Source organism: Wyeomyia smithii, chromosome 2, assembly GCF_029784165.1.
Source record: "Wyeomyia smithii strain HCP4-BCI-WySm-NY-G18 chromosome 2, ASM2978416v1, whole genome shotgun sequence".
In the NCBI taxonomy this organism is placed as follows: Eukaryota; Metazoa; Arthropoda; class Insecta; order Diptera; family Culicidae; genus Wyeomyia; species Wyeomyia smithii.
In genome coordinates, this window is record NC_073695.1 from 272,588,906 (window position 1) to 272,610,151 (window position 21,246).

A 21,246-nucleotide genomic window follows, 5' to 3' on the forward strand; every position below is an offset into this window, starting at 1 on the left:
AAACCCACTCCAAATTCTATCCAAATCTAATCTACATCCAATTCAAATCCACTTTTGATTCACTCCACATCCAATCCAAATCTTCTTCAAATCCAATCCAAATCTACTTCGAATCTACTCCAAATTCTATCCAAATCTAATTCAAATTCACTTTTAATTCTCTCCAAATTCAATCCAAATCTAAACCAAATCCACTCCAAATCCTACCCAAATGTAATCTATTTCCAATCTAAATCCAATCAAAGTCCGTTCCTAATTTGCTCTAAATTCTCTCCAAATCCACTCCAAATCCAATCCAAATCCCATCCAAATCCAATCAAAATCCAATCTAAATCCAATCCAAATCCACTCAAAACCAATCCAAATCCAATCCAAATCCATTCTGAATCCAACCCAAATCCAAACCAAATTCAATCCAAATCTAAACCAAATCCACTTCGAATCCACTCCAAATCCAGTCGAAATCCAATCAAAATCCAATCCAAATCCACTCAAAACCAATCCGAATCCAATCCAAATCCACTCTAAATCCAACCCAAATCCAAACCAAATCCACTCCAAATCCAACTCAAATCTAAACCAAATCCACTTCGAATCCACTCCGAATTCAGTCGAAATCCAGTTCAAATCCAATCCAAATCCACTTAAAACCAATCTAAACCCAATCCAAATCCACTCCAAATCCAACTCATATCCAAACTAAATCCACTTCGAATTCATTCTAAATCCAATCTGAATCCAATCCAAATCCATTCCAAATCCAATCCAAATCCATTCCAAATCCAATCCAAATCCAATTAAAACCAATCAAAATCCAATCCAAATCCACTCCAAATCCAACTGAAATCCAAACCAAATCCACTTCGAATCCACTCCAAATCCAGTCCAAATTCAATCCAAATCTAATCAATATCCAATCTAAATCCAATTCAAATCCATTCCAAAACCAATCCAAATCCACTGAAATCCAATCCAATTCCACTCAAAATCCAATCCAAATCCACTCAAAATTTAATCCAAATCCAATCAAATTCCAATCCAATCTAAATCCAATTTAGATCCAATCCTAATCCTATCCTAAAATAATCCAAATCCAATTCAATTAAAATTAAATCCAAACTCAACCCAAATCTAATCCAAATCCACTTCAAATCAATATCCAATGCCAATTAACTTCGAATCCACTCCAAATTTAATTCAAATGTAATCCAAACCCAATCCAAATCTATGCCAAATGCAATTCAAACCCAGTCTAAAACAAACCCACCTCCAACTCAAATCCAGTCCAAATCCAATGCACCAAAATTCACTAAAATGACAGACTAAAATAGGAATTACGAGAAGGTAGATTTCATAGCTGCAAGTTTGAGGACAATTTTTCGAATCGTTTCTTTGAACACTTTGCGCCTAATTTCAAGCAGCCGTATATCACTAACTCCCAGACGGTCTCGAGGTACGATGCTGGCCTAACAAGCCAGTTGTCGTAGGCTCGAGAGAGATTATTAGTGTCAGCAGGATCGTAGCACTAGCCCCGCAATTGTCCTGTACACTAAACAGTCGGCTCGAAGTCTGTGTATAAAAAACAGAAGGTCATGTTTCGAATCGGAATGTCACATCAAGGCTTTGCTTTTTTTTATATTACTAATCTTCTTCACAAAACATATGTTCAAAACATTTGGTTGAACCTATTGTGTATTATATGTTGTATATTGTTTGTATATATAATCTATTCGACAAGGTATTTGTCTTAATGAATACAAATCTATGTACATAATACATAGCATAAACAGAAATTTGAAAATATTTACAATCTTCTTAATCGATTCCTGAATTATTTTACGATTCCATAAACTCGAACACAAACTTCACCGCAGAAGATTCACGAATGATTGCTGTCATCGCTTCTTGGTATCCATACAGACTTCTATGCAAACTAGTCTGTAACAGGGATGACTGTCGTGACGTCCCTCGGGGAATACGGATGTTTAGTTGAGCCAGTAACTGAGGGCAGTCCACTTCACCTTTGATGGAGACGATGGATACATTTTCGTGGATAGGGGTCTTTGAAATCGCGAGCTATCTTGGAGATTAATAGCAGTTGACAGTTTGCCTTCGTAACAATCGAAGAATAGTAGAAACTGTAGCTTCGGGTCTGGTAGAACCCCAAGAGCAACTTTGCGGGGCATCACATGGTCAATACAGTAGTGATATAAAAATGGAACGTCATCACTGTACACTTTGAAACACTGATATTAAGTTTTTTCCGACGGCACCAGCCGCGGAAAGTTCAACATCGTTGAAGAATAACGTAAATAGAAATGGTCCCAGATTGCTTCCTTCTGGTACCCCGGATGTGTTGATGAACGCTGAAGCGTGACACAAGTCAAGTCGCACCCGAAGGGTTCTTCCAGTCAAGTACGAGGTGAACAATGTTATTAGCTGCTCGATGGCTCCAAGTCATGAAAGCTTGCTTAGCAGAATTTTATGAAGCATTCAATAAACTGCTTTCAGATATGTATATACTAGGGTGGGGAATCGTTATATGGAAAAAATGAAACTTGATAGTAGAAAGCCAGAACCAAGTATTTTTTGTTCTATTTGGAGCCCCAAACAATCCAAAATTTATCGGAAGTCGATTGATTTTGTCCCCACTTGGCGCATTGCATTTCAAATTTATATGGAGATTTGTATGGAAAACCCAGCTTTTTTGCATTCTCCATTCTAAAGAGCTCAAAATGGCTCAAACAATAGGTTTCATGACTTCAAATGGAAGGTTTTTTTATGCCTAACAACTTGGCCAAAGACACTAAAAAGCTAAGGTGTCCTAAAAAAATACTAGAGCTGTTAAAAGTTGAGTATGTCGGAATTTATGTTGCAAATCATTTTTTCTGACAACATTGCCAGTGTACCGGCGTCAGTCAGATTCCCATCAGAAGTAACTTCTGGAACACGTTGTAGATTCTACCGACGTCTAGAATTTTGTCCTAAATTTGTTTGCTTGGTCCAGCTGAGTGTATTAACTCGTAACGACAGGTCATTTCTGATGGGAATCCTACTGACGCCGATACATTGGTGATGTTGGCAGAAAACAAGATTTTCTGCATTTAAATCGACATACTCAACTTTGAACAACTGTAGCTCTTCTTAGAGACATCCTAGCTCTTCAGTGTCTTCTGCAAAGTTGTTAGGCATCTAAAATATTATACTTTAACATAATGTAGTGCATTATTAGATCATTATTGAGCTCTCTAGAAAGGTAAATGCAAAAAAGTAGGTTTTCTCATATAAATTTCCATACAAATTTGAAATGCAATGCGCCAAGCGGAGACAAAACCAATCGACTTCGGTAAGTTTAGGGTAGTTTGGGGCCCCAAAAGGAACCAAAAAACTTGGTTCTAGAAAATCGATCACTTTTCCCCACCCTAATGCATGTACGAATTCTTGAGTATTCTCGCTACTGGAGGCACCATAGCTGGACCAACTATAAAAGTAAATAGATACAAGTAATCAGCAGGAGTACCAGAAGCAGCTGATTCTGGAGCAACGCCACTAATTGTGTAGTATTTCTCAAACATTTAACACGCTTTATCAGGGGATGTAGATTCCTCACCATCAAGGAACACGTTGAAAGGGATGCTCGAGTTTTTCTTTTTGCTGCTAACAAAACCTCAGAAACTACGAGGGTGACGCCGCAAATTGTTTTGAGCTCTGAGTACGTGAGATTTATGCAGAATACTATTTAGCCTCCAAAAGCAGCATCAGCACACCTGAAATCACGCTTAGTGTTATGCGTTCTACGTAAATTTCTTTGTGCTGCGTTACGATCACGTTTTACCTGTCTGAACTGAGAGGTAGGGTAGAGCGGGGCTAGTTGCTCAAATTTGGTCAAAATGTTCTGTAACTTTTTGTAGGAAACATTATGGCAAAAACTCATTCCATGGAAGTCTATAGCATCTAGAAAAAATATAATCTGTTCAGAATAGTTAATGATTTTGCGGATATTCTATGTTTTTTGAGTGGATGTCTAATTGGCCAACTAGCCCCTCAGCCGGGGTAATTTGGTCAGTGTGTGGGGTAAATTGACCATTTATATTTCGGAAGGACAATTCAGTTTTCCTTCCTCACTGCATTTGCGGCAGCCTGTAGCGTCTCAGCGGAGGTCAAACCGCATCCGGTTTATGTTTATACAGTCGTCGTTCGCTAACTGCAACATGTTTACATTGCATTTATCGAATGCCGTTCGATAACTGCAACACTTGACACATGCCAAAATTTAGAGGGGGGTCCGTCACTACCATTTTTGTTTTCAATGATGTCGAAATGTATTTCTTTAATGGAATAGTGGCAAAAAATAGCAGAAAACTAAAATAGGCAAGCTTTTTGATTAATCAATTTGATATTCATTTTTCCGCATCATAATTTATTGCGTTTTAGTAACTACTTTACATAACCAATATGTGGGCGAAGATAAAGTTCATCACAAAAGAAGATTATTTTACGTGACGTTTCTGAACTCAATTCTAAATGAAATTTTGACAGAAAGCTCGGAACCGCTGACATAACGCAAGTAAAAGCAACATCAATGTCAGCAGGATCCGTGACACCTATCAGTTCCTAAAATGGTCTTTTTAACGCTAGGTCACAAAATATTGTTTGTGATCTACTATGCACTGCCTAACTGAGTAGTAAAAGCTAGCCAAACAATGCACAAGGAATATTTTTTTCTCTTATAGTAATTACGGAAAGTGAACCATATAACATGGTGATTTTGCTTCATTGATTAAGGGGTTATATACCTTTTTAGCTTTCTAATAACCGAAAAAGTTTTTATTGCATAATCTTCAAATACAACATCTTGAGAACATTTTCTCAGATTTTCATAAAGATCTGAGCAAAAGGAAGAAAGTTAGAGCGATTTGCAGGGCGCCTCGCCACGACCGCATAAGCTAACCTGAAACTTTACACGCGATTGTCTCGGAATAAAGTTCACCGAAAAATGACTTTACTGAACCGATTTCTTTCATCTTTTTTTTTAAATTTTCGTTATTAAATTCGCCGGTCCTTGAATGATCGCTTTTTGAAACATACAGTTACATTTTGCCGCAAAAAAATTTTAATGCAATTTTTTGCGCTCAAAACGTGCATTTTTTGGGAAAAACGTTCTCGTTTGCACTGAAAACAAAATACTCATAAAAGCGATCGCTCAAGGACACGGCACACTTCTAAACTAATGAAATAATATGATTTTTTTGATAAAGGTTGACCCGCTGAGTCTCTATCAGGATCACCGCAAGCCTCTGCAAAAAAATAGCGTTCCGGGGAAACGGCCATTATTCCAGTAATAATTGGTATATCTCAAAATCAAACGTATTTTTTTGTTGTTTATAAAATGGTGAAAATGGTGCTATGCACTTGAAAATAAATTCAAACTTCCCTAATTTTTCTCGACCAAAAAGGTATATAACCCCTTAATAGTGGAGATCTATAATCTCCCATCTAGAATGAAGCGACAACAAGTAAACGAAATCGAAATGAAAAAGTCCTTCTGAAATGTTTCTAGATATTCAACAATTTTCATTTTCGAATGCATTTAGAATCCCCCCGCGAGATTTGTCACTTCAATGTCAAATATGACTTTGACTTCAGATTTGACGGATTGCGGTCCGATAACTGCAAAGTTGTTGCAGTTATCGGTCTTGCAGTTAAAAAGCGTTGCAGTTAAAAGACATGCAGTTATCGAACGGCGACTGCACGTTTGCTTTCCGGAATCCCAAACCATGATAAAAGTAACTCATAATTGCATGAAAAAAAACGTGTTCCGTTTTCATACCTGACGAGAAATATATGTTGAAATCTCTCTAAAAGTTTGGTTGGGAACTACATCAAAGACAATACGGGTTAAATTGAGAACCGGAGCCAAATTCTAGATTCGCATCTGCAATCACAAGCACAAAACTATAGCTACATGAGTGTGCAATAAAATATTCATCAAAATGATGATGAAATGGAGATAATTTTTACTAAATAGTTTATAGTTTTAAATAAATGGTTTTACTAACAAGAGCACATGCTATTTTTGCTTGGATTAAGTTTGCATAACGAAATGCGCTGTTCCTGACATTGCATTTACTTGGTTACTCGAATTCATTTATGATGTACATATGACCAACCAGCCCCGCTAGTATGTGACCAACTAGCCCCTCATGAATTAAATGTGAAAATTACTTGAAATATATAAAAACAAAATTTTAGCGAAAGTTTGCTTTACATAACTTAAAACGAACCAAAATGACTTTCATAATACGTTGAGCTATGTTTATTTCAATTTGGCTAGCTTTGTTTAGACAAAAAGTTTCAACTTGAAAACCGAGTAGAATTGATGGCCAATTTGGCACCAACCTGTATTTTTTATACGTCCTAATTAAAACGGTACTTCATTTTGTCATTTAGTTTCTCTGGTTATCCGCTACATATCACCCATATAACACGATTTTTTTTGATACGTAGATTCGAAGATATTCTTATTGACCAACTTACCCCGTAACCAACTAGCCCCGCTCTACCCTACTCTAAGCTGGAAAGAATGGTCATCTTTTGGGAGGAACATTAGAGTGCAACCAAAATCGAATGATGTTAGAGAAACATCAGGACACACAATGACGACGGTCCAGTTCTGATTGACTAGCTGCCTTGTTTTATATTCCGTATTTTCGAGATATGTAAGCTTGAGAGCAGCTCTGAAGTACAGTGAGTGAAACGACCGAAGGCGAATGGGAAGGGTCAGCTGGCAACAGTGATACGGCCAATGTTGCAAGTATGCCAGATAAATCTGGATTAAGTCAGATTTCTGTGTGCGTGCCAGACTAACAGATAAACCTCAGAATATGCCAGATATTGGAAAATAAGCCAGATATTTGCCAGATTTCATCCTTGTCGTCTCGCAAAGCATACACCCGGCGAGAGCAAAAAAAAGGTAATCACTTTAAATTCTACCAGGAATATATCCAAAACAGGGTGCCAGATTTTTGCCAGACTTTTTATTTTCGTTTTGCCAGATTTTATTTAAAACTTAGTGGCAACGCTGGACACGACAGACCCATCTACGCCAAAGTCAGGTTCGTCGCTGCAAAGCACTAAATCCAGAGTACGACCGCGTGCATTCCGGACTGCGTTTCGTTGACCAAGGTTTACGATTTCTATTTCATCTACGAGGAATGGAGATCCTCTAGGCTTCTATTTTTTGAATATTTTTTAATTATATGAGTTCCTCATTTGTTCTACTAAAACGTTGAATTAGCTCCACAATTTCACTTTCACAATAACAAGATTTCCAAAAGAAACCTTTCGGTTTGCAATATCATGTTATTTATTGGAATTTATAATGAGGATTTCAATTTTCATAAGTTACTACCTATTTTCATAAATATATGGCAAGTTCGCATAAACATTTCTTGCTACTTGTCTATGTAAACGAAATCAAGTTTTATCAATTGAATAGGGTGATCAAATAAATTATACAGATTGCCATTGGGTTTCCTTCCATCAACTGGATCCCCACTCGCAGCCGAAGATTGCACAGTAAGAGCCAACATTCTCCGCCAACACCCAAATTACGCCAATCCTCTCCAGTTCCATTCAATCAAATTACCATTATCAGCTCAGCTCATTTAGCAATGAAACTATAGCCGGTTTCGGTTGACTGCGCAAACGCGCCGGTGGTTCTGGTATAATTTCTCAAATTATCCATCCCCTAATTATCCCCCAACCAAAAACCGACGTTTACTTGCAAAACTGCTGCTGGCGCTCGCCAATAAACAACTGGTGGCGCTGGTGGGGCACAATGGGAGAAAACTATATAACAAGAAACTTTTCCTACCTTAACGCCCGCGCGCACTCAACTCAAGAAGATACCGAGAGCAAGCAACAATAGCAAATTGACTGACCCGTGGGAAATTGCCAGTCAACCCCATTGACGATTATCATTACTTTCCCCGAACTCCCCGGCAATCAGCTGGAAATTCCTCCGAACATCAAACTGCGAAGACCATGAATACACATGTTGCTGTACAACGTTAAAGGTATGGCTAGAGCACTGCCTTCCTCCCTCTCGCGGGAGGATTTTGCGCTGAGGTTCCGAACTTGAAATAATGACCCGCACGGCAGTGCACATTTGCGTTTTTATAGGGTGGATCGACAAGACTTTCAATGATAAAAATACAATCATTTCGGTGACCGTAACAGGTTAGATTTTATACCGCATTGAAAGCTGAAACAATCGATCTAAAAAATGTCATTCCGAGAAGCTCCACCCTATACGAACAGCCAGGCAACGACGATCGGTGCAGATGCTGTGAGCTGTTCGTTTGTTTACATCCCATTACGGGCGGCCAGCTTCGCTGTTCCGCCGCGCCCTTCTTCCGTTCTCGGCTCGTGCGCCAAGCCCGCAGAGGGAAAGCAAAACAAACGACGCGCGGAGAAAAACTTTCGTTTTCATTTGAATTTCAGACGATGTGAACTTGAGTTGCTGGTTGTTGCCGTTGTAACTTTGTTATTGTGGCAGTTTTTCTCCGACAACGCAACGAACGGTGGAAGACCGGGAACTGGAGGTAGTTCTTTAACTGAGCGTGGAATTCGCCACCATACCGGCTATTTGCGGATATCGTGTAGATGACAGCAAACAAATGTGGAAAACAGGTTATGATTGAAAGAATCTGTCACTTTGGATCTGCGCAGCCCGCTTTGAATCGGTTGTTAAGAGGAAATTCGCAAGGCGAATATTGAAATTAATCATGAAATGTAAACGTCTAATAAAAGTTTTTCCTGTTGTTTGTAAATGTTAAACTAATCAATGCTTCGTTTCTGTTTGCTCCTTTTCTTCCAGATGACTTGTGGCATCTCCTGTGTGGACAATGCTCTTAATCGATCTTTCTACAAGTTGGGAATCTTCATCGGACGACATCCGGGGTACTTTCTCATCGTGCCAGTGCTGCTGACGTTTCTTTGTATGACCGGGTAAGTTGTGTGATGTAAGACATGAGTAACATTATGTTTCAACGTAACAGTTCAAACAGTAAATATATATCGAAATCACCTTGAGCAAAGGCGCGACTTCAACCAAAGATGTGCGTAAAAATGCGAAATGAGATAAGTGCTTCGATAATATTTGCTCACCTTTCGTAATCTGTGACCACATCTCGTTTATGAGCGGGCAATGGGACAAAAGATTTTTGCTCTGTTAACGGCTAAGATGCTATTTAAAAGCCTGTAGTCGTACCAGAGCAGCAAAAAGATAATATCCTACTACTGATATATCGGTAAAACGAGACGAAACCGAAGTCCGCCCACTATGATGGGCGATTCGTTACAAATGAGATTGCGATGTTTCAATGACTTTCTTAACGTCAATGCTTACTGTCATTCAATCTTGCTTCCATTTTTGTTCATTCGTGAACTGCCATACTGAAAATGAAGCATCCAAAGTGCTACTAATTGATTTATTGAGAGATCGTTGGTACAGGACAGAACCGATTTTTCCTGGGAAATTTCAAAATTTTGGCTCCTACCTTATTTGACAAACCTTGTAATTGTCGTTACCAACTAACCTACCCAACATTTGAATTACGTGTCGGACACGGATCGGGAGGTTGAAACATGGAAATGCGATCACAACACCATAATTCAAGTTATTTAGATAACTTGATAATTGTTTAGACCAATTATCCTAGATTTACAAACCCTTTTTTTGCAATTTATAACGGAAAGTTATATTGATGGCAAAACCACATTTTCCATTTACTGGAGAAAACATAAATTCAAACATCATAATGCTAATGTATTTTCATTTTAGTACTGCTTAAAAGATATAATTTGGCGTAAGCTCCTCCCAAATGGAAAGTCTGCGCTCGATTAATCAACCTATATTTGCTAGCGGAAGCATAACAGAGCAAAATTTCTAACGCTAGCCGAAGCAACTCCAACCGGAACTGACGTAATTCAATTTTATAGATAAAATGCCGTAATGGTAACCGTACGCCTTTGATTGCATTAGAATCTAGACCTACTTTACATAACAGAACTACAGTCAGCCAGTTTAGCAACTTTTCTAACGAAACCAGCGGCCAGTAAAGGGAACACTTTCGCTCCAGGCCAATTTCCCGGTAACCCGGTTCGAGAAGCAAGAAACCATCTATCCATTCTAATTACCCCTCACTACCAGTAGCAAGCAAACAAGCGTTTTAACGTTCTACTCTTTGCGCCTTCTCTTTTCCTCGCAACAGCTATCAACAGATCCGCTACGAGATCGATCCCGAGTACCTGTTCTCGCCGATCCGCGGCGAGGGGAAAGCCGAACGTGCCATCGTCGAGAACTACTTCAAGGTCAACTATACACACCGCTTCAATGTGGGCCGCATCACCCGACCGGGTAAGTTGTTTGCGTTCCATCATTTTTCCACGGTCTACGGGGACGGGGGTCTCTATTCTTAGAACCACAATAAACCACAGGTCGCAAATAAAAAACAATACTCGGAGGAACCGACAGCTTGAATAATTCAAAGCAACGCACTGATTGCCTAATTTATGTAAGATCTCGCATTCTTATCTATTAGCTATTCCGGCGCGCATGTTAGCATGCTAGTAAACAGTATTGTGGATACACACAAACCCGAATACAATGCTGCAGGCCCCGCACATGCTGCTTAATTGAGAGCTAAAATTCACACGTCCCGGTTTAACACCCCTCTAATTGGCGCCCCTAATCGTAGCCTTAACACCAGGCACTGCTTTGACCGGCTCGTGGCAGGCAAACTGGGTGCACGGATTGGAAGTGACAACGCGCTGAAGAATTAACAGCACGTGTGCTATGTATCTAAAGTGTTATTACTTAAACAATCGATTTTTTAATGATACCAAACGTAAACACGGTTACGCATAATCGCTTGGTCGTCTGAGGTTTGAAGGGGGCATATAAACGTGAACTTGTTATCAATAACCTTGAACACTCAACCAGAATGGGTTAGGTGATTAAAATTGATTAAAAAGCATAGGGCTCTATTACAGAAGACGAGGCGAGCAAAATTTTGTATTAGGGAAACGCGACTGAAACTTGGCTGGAGATAACTGAGACACTACCGAGTCGAGCAGCCGACTCGCCATCCATAATACCAAAATTAGTCAGAAGCCGCTCACCTCGTATTCTGTAATAGGTCCCATGATGTCACATTGTTGTTCAGGTAGCCTTTCTCATTCCCTAGTATATGATGTACTCATTTTTAGGAGGGTATACTCATCATTGGATGAACCTTCAAAATTAAGACTAAATTTATACTGTTCATGTAAACCATGGTACGTGAATTACACCTTAATGCTGGAATTTTGCACTTTCCTTCCAAATTTTTCAGTTTATATATTCACTTCCGTATCTTAGAATTCTTAAGTTTTGGATTTTTTTTTCTCAAAATGTGCTTCTTTTTGTTTCTAGATAAAGCTTTAAAAGTTTTCAAAATTCAATTTTGCGACATTAAGTTCGGACGTGTTTCAAATTTTAATACTTTTGGTATTTCTCCAAATCGACTTTTTTTTTAATTTTCCATTTTGTTGGCTGGTCAATTCCTTCACTAACCCAAACTATGTCTTCTCCATCATTTACCTTTTTATCTGTTTGATTTTTTGAAACTTGGACCCTAAAGTTTTGAATCTTTTTTTTTCAAACGGTTTCTACAGTTTTAATTTATGTTATATTTTGCACTATTGATTTTTTTCCTCCTTCTTGATTTATTTTAAAAAACAACTGACTTTTTATCCAATCACAGTTTTGCTTATCTTTATTTTTTGCAGTTTTATTTCAGTTTTGTGCTTTACTGACACGATGCTGCATGATTTGAATAAATACTTTTGCAAGCTTTCAATTACACTGTTCGACAAACTGGAAAACAGTTGCTCTAGAGCTCAAATAGGAAAAATGAAAAATTAGGACTTTTTAACCATTTTCATGAATTTTGGTGCCCCTCGGAAGTGCGTCAAAAAACTGCAGAATAACTTCTCGCAGGGTTCGTCGCTTCTACGTTTGCTTACGGGAAAACTTCATTTAAGGGATCATACTCAAATGACGTAGCATTCATGGGGGGAGGGGGTATTTCATCGTTTTGTAATAAGCTATGACAAGGGGGGAGGAGGTGTTGGATTAAAATCGACGCACATAGGAGTACGTGGAACAAAAATCTGGCCAAAATTATTTCAATGAGTTTTCAGATAGCAAATGTGTCTCAACGTGGTTTTATTTCTATTGAGCTTCATATTTAGACATAAAAACTTATTATGAACAAGATTTCATCAAGATATAATCACCTAGCAGTGATATATCAACTTTCCTCTGCTATTACTCAGCAATTCTAAAAATGTACAAATATAGTAAGAGCTGGTTCTGGTGAAAACTGTTTCGTCAATAATATCGATTAACTGCTTCTTTTAAAGCGTCTTTTAGATCACTCGCTTCCAAAGGATCGTCTGATATGATATGTTGGAAACCGCAGTGCTCCCAGTAGATCATTGAGTCATGGGAACTGCGTAACTCAACTCATCCGATGGTGCAATTTCTCTTAGCATTTGCGTTTTGCGTCTCTTGCTTAGATCACTGCCATCAATCCTTTGCTTGGACGACATAAATGCGGAGCTTCCGACCAACTTTACAACATTACGGTTATGCTATACCATTGTTTTTTTTTCATTTTTTGAAGCTGCCAATTTTATATAAACCAACTTTTGAAGCGACTCTGTTGACATCTTAAGATCGAGTGCTTCTTGGAGGACATTTGGGGTTTCTTTTTGTAAGACTTTTACCACTCGATAATTGTTTTGATCTTTTGTGGTAACATTTTAGGGTTTCTTTGAGTTTTCCTCCAGAATCAGGAACTTTTTATTAATCGAATGTTCATAGAATTGCGCAATCAACCCAAATAGGATATTCCTAGGCCAGTTATCACAAAATCTGAAGAAACTAATCAGATTTTTACAATCGATGTATGACAAAGGCATGATGAATGCACTTATTCAATAAAAACAAAAATTCAGCAAATCTGAATGTTCCAAATTCGCATTGATCGCCATTACGAATGGGTAAGCATGGGGCAGATTTTCTTTCTGGTACTTATTGAGAAACACATAACCTTTCCAATGGTGGGAAAATTTTTGCTGGGACTTGCTGGGAACCCAAACAAAAATCCTTTTTTGTAAAACAAATGTTGATGAAAAGAAGCTGAAAAACACGTGTATGGCAATACCTTGTTTTGAACAAGTTTTTTCAACCTATACAACACATTACCTACACAAATTTACTTAACATACCTTTGTTGTTACCAGCCATATTTAATTTACGCTCAAGAATCACTTTAAAGTTATAAAAACATGAGTGGAAATTTATAGTTTTCGTACAACAATTTTGGACTTATTCATGGGCTCTAACTAATATCAAGGTTATGATAGTTATTGTAGTTTGTAAACAATTCAGATAATTTCAGGATAGCCTGCATACAAAGTTAAGTATCAGAGAATCTAAAAAGAATCAATAGCACGAGGAACACTTATTTTTTTCGTATTTTGGCCAGGTTTTTGACTGAAGTACTCCTATGTGCGACGTAGCATTATTTTTTTTACAGGAAAAATGTATACTATGAATACAATAAAACATTGCACAAAGTTTTGCAATGTTTAGTGTATTAAAGAAAATCATGAAAAAATGCTACGTCATTTAAGTATGTTCCCTAAGTCTGAGCAATCTGAGGATTAAAAAAAAATCATGCGTTAAGTCAACCCTCTCCAGATTGTCCAGGATATACTTGGTTTTTACTATACCCTGGTATATATTTCCTAAGTTTTTTGATTGTAGGTTATCAAATGAAAAACAACATTATTTAACAAAAACAATACAATAAACGATTCATTTCAGGTTTTTAACTTCACTCTCGGAACTCGCGGAATACTGTTTATCTGTCAGAACGTACCTACTCCTTCTATAGACTATCTCACCGAATCTCTTTAACCTCACTTTATTGACAGTTAGTGGTAACTTTGTTTACGTTTTGGATTTTGTGCTTTTTTCTGATGAAGCAATCGTGTGCGTAGTGGAAATGCTGCTCAATTTATATTTGTTCTTAGTGTACTGGCACCTCCCGCACAACATTCAAAGGACATTTTGGTCACAATTGAAATGATCTGCTTTAATTCAGAACAGAACTGCATCACCCGAAGGTAAACAAAGTTACCAGAAGCTGTCCAACTCAGGTGCGTGACGTCACCGTGCGATGGTCTGTAGCAAACGACAGTGATATTTATGGGTTACTTTGGTTGTTTTCACATTTTATATGTAGCGTAGTGAGGGACAAAAGAACACACTTAAGTGTTTTTACAACATAACTATTGCAAAATCTATCATAAAATTCGGTCATAAAAACTTTTTGTCTTCAAACCGTTTCACCAGAGTTTTCCTAATTTCGTGTGTAGCATGAGAATTTTACTTTAAAAAAAACACTCAAATGTGAACATTTACCCCACATGCAGAGCAAAAGTACGCAGTTTATGGAGCAAAAGTTCCCCTTCTTCCTCCTGCCAAATATCACTAATTATAATTCCCTGGAAAAGTTTCGTCATGAGTCCTTCTAGCCAGTTTCATTGATAAGAGGGACTTATTTTTTTGTTGAGGCGGCATCCATAAATTACGTAACGCTTATAGGGGGGAGGAAGAGTATCCTTGAGCGTTAAGATTTGATACATGGGGGAGGGGGACGTAAGATCGGCGTTACGTAACAAAAAATCTCTGGAGAGACTCAACGAGCATTTTTATTAAGCAAATTCTTCTATAGCGTTACGTAATTTTTATGGGGGGATAGGTATTGGTGTTACGTTTCGTTACATATGGGGAAGTGGGGGTCTATAAATTGGGTTTTTGCGTTACGTAGGTATTATAGTGTTCAGCGTAATAGAAGGGTAAGTGGGGGGGTGTCTGAGAATAAACCCATGCTTGAGCCGGTTTTGAAATCGAAGGCCAGATACTACTAAGATTAGAACCCACGACCGTCCACTTGACAAAGCGGACTCTGTAACCTTACAGCTACGCAGCTCCCCTATGAACAGTGTATGAATTACTATACGCAAGCGGACATTACCCGAAGCAAATATTTGCCTAAGATGACGGTCACTATTTGTTTGCCCGTTTAATATCAAAATTTTTGCCTAAATTATTTGTTGAAAAACATTTGCCATCGTATTTGCTGACCAAAAAATTAGGCAAATATTTGATTCGTCTAATGTCATTCTTTGCTAGTGAGGTCACAACCGAGCGAATATTTGCCTGTATTTTTTCTTTGTTCATACTGGAATTTGGTATGAGCAAACTGCAGCAAATGGATTTGAATGTGTGACACATTCACCTAAAATGTTTTGATTCTACTTGATGAGAGTAGTCCTTGTAGTTATCAGTAGGTACACGTGAAACTGATATAATTTCACTTAAGTAAAGGTTTACAAGTCATGCTTCATTTAATTATAATTTAATTTCTTAATCGAACTTGTATATCATCATTGCAGGGTCAAGTAATACGGTAAATTTAACCTACAATCGACCAAACCATACAAAATGCTGCTTTTCAATCAATGGAGATACAAACTCCAGAACGGAGTGAAAATTAACTGTTCGTGTGCAAGAAGTTTTGATTTAATAGTGGTACTTTATCAGTTACCCGGAGCATTTTCGTTTCACCCTGAAAGTTTAACCCAATCTCTCGCCAGCACGCATTCTAACGGCCTTCTGATTCTCGTCATCTTCCATGGTAAATAGACAAGCATGACCAGAAGCGCATACTAGAAGCACTTCCTTTCATTTGCGAAGGGCAATTGTCACTCGGAACAAAATATATTATATTGCAACGGTAGCCTTTATGTACCAAAACAAAGAAATTATATTTTCTAGTGGCAGATGAAATATTGTTGGGCAATGAAAACTAGATTTGTTATATTTTCTAACAAATATATTTTGGAAATGGAAATAATTTGCATCGTATAATAGCACGTATAACAGCATAGCAAATATTTACTATAGTGTAAGAGCGTAACAAATATATTTACCCGAAGAAAAATTTTGCGCAAATAAGTTACATACCAAATATTGCAAATATTTGCCTCGTCTAATGTCTGCTCTAATGAAGTTAACCATTTTTTTTGCTAATTTTGTACCGATTCCTTTAAGCTGCGTTAGAGCGGAGCCCAGAAACAAGTTTCTTATTCCTGGAAATGCCATTTTCTGAGAATATGTTCCGAAATTGAGAGATTTTATGAATATTTGAACATAATTTTACAATTACAGGTTAATCACACATCAATAAAATTACTTCCACAAGCTTTGGTTTGGCCCCGGAAATGGATCTTCCGGAATAGATACCACCGAATTTCTAGAGGCCATAGAAACAATTAAATAAATCGAGGTCAAATTCTAACAAATATGGGCATTTTTGGAACCTGGATGATGCTCAGAGACCGGAAAACAACCCCAGACGCCAACTCGGATTACAAAACGGCCACTTACGGTTTCCCAAAAAACAATCATAAATGGTCGAATAATCACCAAAAATGGGTATTTTTGGAATCGAATTGATGCTGCCATTTTTGAATTCAAGGTTATGACATCAAAAATTGACGAAATATCACCTGATATGAGTACTTTCGGAATCATAATGATGTCAAGAGACCTGGGAACGACTCCACCGCATAAACATCGCTAAAGTCACATAGCGTGTGCGAAATCACAGTAATGCTGCATTATCACTGTCAACTGATTGGAGTTAAAAGTAATTATCACTTTCACCTCGTTCGTGTTGAAACTGATTTTCGCAGTTGTCAGTTTCAACTGAGAACCTATCAGTCGATAACCGGACTCAGGGCATCATTTTAATTCAGAAATACACATATTGGGTGTTACTCGATCATTTTAGGTTGTTTCCTAGAAACCGAAAGTCGCCACCTAGGAATCAAACCTGGTATTTAGCAATTTTTTGTTGTATTTCACAAACCCGGTCGCCTTTTGGATCGTTTTCTAGTTTCTGGGCATCGTCTCGATTACGAAAATGGTTGTTTTCTAGAGAGTGAAAGTCGGCTGGGCCATTTTCCGATCTCTGGGCATCGTTCCGGTTGCGAAAATACCTATATTGGATGGTATTTGACCTTGTTTTTTATTTATACCTTGTATTTTTTATTTATTTCCATTGTCACAAGAAGCCCCAGGGAAATTTGTTCCGGATGAAATATTTTAATGAGCGTTGGACCATTAGGTGTCAGGTTCTGTTAAAAATATTATAAACCTTAAAATTCCGCGGTTAATGTGTACTTTTGCCTCACAATGAGTTTGATTTTTATTACAAACACCATAATATTTTCAGCTAAGTAAAAAAGACTCGACTAACCATAATTATACAACAGTTTTTCAGGCTCTGTGGCTCTTGAGTTTTTGTAGTTTCCGAATAGGTGACTCGTAGTTCCCAAAAATTAAAAAAAAAAACACTTAGAAAAGATCAAAATAGGTAGCCTAAAATACAACTTTCCTCATAACTACGAACCAATGAAACGGATTTTTATGAGTTTACATGTGTGATTACCTGACCCTATGCAAATTGATACAATGTTGCCAGTTAGTTTTGCTCGTATGTTTCGAAAAGGCTAATACGTACTTTTGCTCCACACTACTCTACAGGGTATTCAATAAGTTCGAGCCAACTTGAAAAATATATTGAAAAAAGGAAAGGCGATATATTCTTTCCTGAATCATTTTTTAATGGAGCAATGTTTATTGAGAACCTTTACGACATACTAACTGAGATTACACCCCCATTGTACTGTATGACGAGCTTCAAACGTTTTTAAAAAAACTCTCACGCAGCACGCACTTGGTCCTTCGGCATCTCGTCCCAGATCTTGGAAATGAGCTTTTAAAATTGGTCCATAGTGCGCACTTTATGTTCGCTCTGCTTAGCCAGCAGATACAACTATACATAAAAGTCCAGGGAATTAAGGTCCGCTATGTGGACCGGTGCGCCGTCCTTGAATATGTTTTGATTTGTTTGTTCGAAGCATACTTTTTCAAGGAGTATTTTCCGTTTGTCTGTTTTACCATGTTCGATGTATGCTTTTCTATATGTGTTTTTTTTTTTAAATTTCCATTCTATATTCTTGACTTATATTTGTTTTTATATCCTTTATTTTCAACTTATTAACTCTCCAACTATGAGACTTAGATGTATTTCGTTTATTACGTTTCTTTCTAATTTTTTGAAAATTTAGTTTCAAAACCTCTTAATGTTTCGATTTTTTCACTTAGTTTTATTCATTGACTTTCTATGTTTTCAACTTTTCAAATTAACAAGCTTTTGGTGTTCTTTAACTTTAACTATTTGACTCTTCAACTAAACGTTGGCTCTCGATTATTTAATATTCTTTTAAAACTTCAACCGGCTATTCCCCTCTTCAATTTTTTCAATTTCTCATCTTCAATCATTGCTCAAAAACTGCTGACTCTTCGACGCTTTACATTTCTACTTTTTGACGTTTTCTTTTTTTTCTGCATTTTTTTAGTATGTTTTATTTTCTTGACTAGATATTCTTTCCCAAATAAATTCAATCGTGTTATTTGCTTCACTTACTTCGAGTAATTTGTTATTCAATCTACTCATAAGGCGTATTTTCACACGATTGGCCAGCAATCGGTTCCAGCAACGTACAACAAACAAATGCAATGGAAAAACAACATGCATGCAAAACACAAATTTATCGCCAGTTCATATTTACACTGGACGAAAATTTTCAAGTGCACCAAGAGCAAAACCGCCCATAGCTGGATTTCCCTACACTCACATTGTGCCCAAACGTGGTAAATGACCAGCACCCAACCGGTTCGGGGTACCGACATCGCCATGCATATCCCCATAATGGAATCTGGTTTTGCGCTTGAAACTGAATAAACGTCAACCTGCTGCACCATATTATGCGGTTTTATTGGCCCCGGGTGCGGCGTTGTTGTGATGCCAGCACACGCTGTGCGAAAGCGAAAGTTTATTTTCTCGGTTATCTTATCAAATTCTACCCCCCGGGGGGTACACCGGTGTGGTCACCAAAAAACTCCGCGGGAGGGCCGCCGGTCGATGGTCTTTCGGCTTCGGTAACTTCTGTAACTGCCTATTTGTTTGAATAGTGTGTGCGCAATTTTGCCCACAGCGATGGGGCAATAAAATATGATCAATCGAATCATGTTAGATGAAATGAAATTTCGAGATTGATTTATGATCGAAATTATTCGAAAATGAAACTTTTTTAGTTAATGGTTCGAGGGCCTTGAAACCGGTGAATCGAAATTGTGGCAATAAACACTCGCTTTAGCCCCAATTACGTTCGATTGCTGTGCCGACAAGTTTGGGCGAAGAAAAGTCAAAAGTGCCTGACATTTCCATTCTCGAAAGCTTTAAAGAAATGTCTTAGTTAGGTAATTGATTAAATGTTCCTGTACAATGCAAAAAAAAATCTCTTGAGTTTGAATTTGCTATATTTTGCGGTACCCCAAGCCGGTCCCCAGTTTCAAAGCCATTCAGTCGGTGCATCACGCAAGCTCCGTTTTCGCGAATGAGGTCAATGTGCATGTACGTTGGCAGTCATCGGGCTGACTGACATAGTAGTGCCCCTGCGGGCGTTGTCTCATTGCAGCGGCATCCGTCGTCGTTGATCACGAACAAGATAACAGGTTTGTGCATTTGGGTTACATCGCGAGGGGATGAACCAATTCGTGTTTGAATTTGCGACCCATTACCGTGATTGCGTCGTCTAGTTTGAAGCTTTCTTCATAACATGAAAACAGTCCGCAGAAATGAAATTTATTGCATCTAGAAAGCGAAAAAAAAGATCGCTTATAGCTTTTAATTGTGTGGGCAGATAGTCCATTGCGTCATGGTTGTCAATTTTTCGCCATTTGTCAGAAAAATTATAATATTATCTCGTGCTATGTAACGATCCATGGAAAAACTCTCACTTTTATTTTTACGTTGTCACTGATTATCAATGTGAATTGCGCACCACCTTGCCTTACTCCAACAATAATTGCAGACAACGACTATTTTATTACTTTTCTCATTGTTAAATGATTGATAAGTCCGTTGTCGATGTAACCATGAAACGATGCGAACATTTCGTATTTGAGAGCTAACCGGAAGGTCAGACAGGCAACAACAGTACGGTATATGAAGTGAAAGTGCATTGCGAATCCTACCTGCAGACTCCTTGACTTATGTACCTTGCGGTGAACTTACCTGTCGGTAGGCATGGGGAGTATAACCACATCGTGCTGGTATCAAGCAGTATCGAGTGATCAAAAAGCTGATCAAGTCGATTGAACCTCCGCTCAACTCAATGAGCCGCAGGCTGTGCTTACATTTGTCCTTGAGTGCATGGACCAGTTCACCGTTTCTGAGCAGTATTCTGTTGCGGTGTGGTGTTTTATCACAAATGACAACCACTAAATATTCGACCCCGTCTTGACGGGAAAAACCAGTATTAACCAGAGTATGTATGGCAATTAAAAAACCGAAGTTCAAACTAGAAGCGTTCTATGGTATGTATCAACCTGCTTGTGGCTCGCAATCGGGCGGTAGCAATCGGTCTATACCGTTGCGAATGCGAAGGAAATAGTTACTTGTTACTGTTGAAACGATTACCGTTGTGCGTTTTATTGCAGCTTAATTGGTGGTGCACCGAAGTTACCAAACCGGTACAGAGAACGGACGGAGCCGGTGAATTTGATCATATGATTCTGACATGTACGATTTGTTGTTCAGTAGCATCATAAACTGGACTGGACATTTTTGTTCAACAGTTTAGAACTCGAGTGTTTTTGCTTGGTTATCGCAAACTTCGATGACAGAAAATGCGTAACTTAGATTGTATCGTAGACCTTCATCTATCCAAGATGCTGGTAAAAATTGAACTCAATTGTGACTCAATTTAATTTATAAGGTAATCGCTCCATTATTCATCTCAACAGCTAGCTGCACCTATATTCATCTTATTTCTCTCATTTGTCCAATTTGTCGTCAAATTTCTACAAATGTTTGGAAGTAAATCTATTTGCTTCTCGATTCTGTCAAGTGGTTGAAAGTTGTACGTTGAAAAAAAGGTGAAATTTGACTACTGAGATGAATATAGGAGCGGTTACCCTATCACCTT

General features: G+C 38.1%; 1 protein-coding gene across 1 annotated transcript in view; it reads left to right on the top strand.

Moving 5' to 3' along the window:
- LOC129722884 (patched domain-containing protein 3) overlaps window positions 1–21,246 on the top strand; it is a 168,732-nt gene that overhangs the window by 74,112 nt on the left and 73,374 nt on the right. The window contains exons 2-3 of the mRNA XM_055676701.1: window positions 8,882–9,012; window positions 10,278–10,423. Coding sequence (XP_055532676.1) covers window positions 8,882–9,012; window positions 10,278–10,423 — 277 coding nt within the window. The remainder of the gene's footprint in view (window positions 1–8,881; window positions 9,013–10,277; window positions 10,424–21,246) is intronic.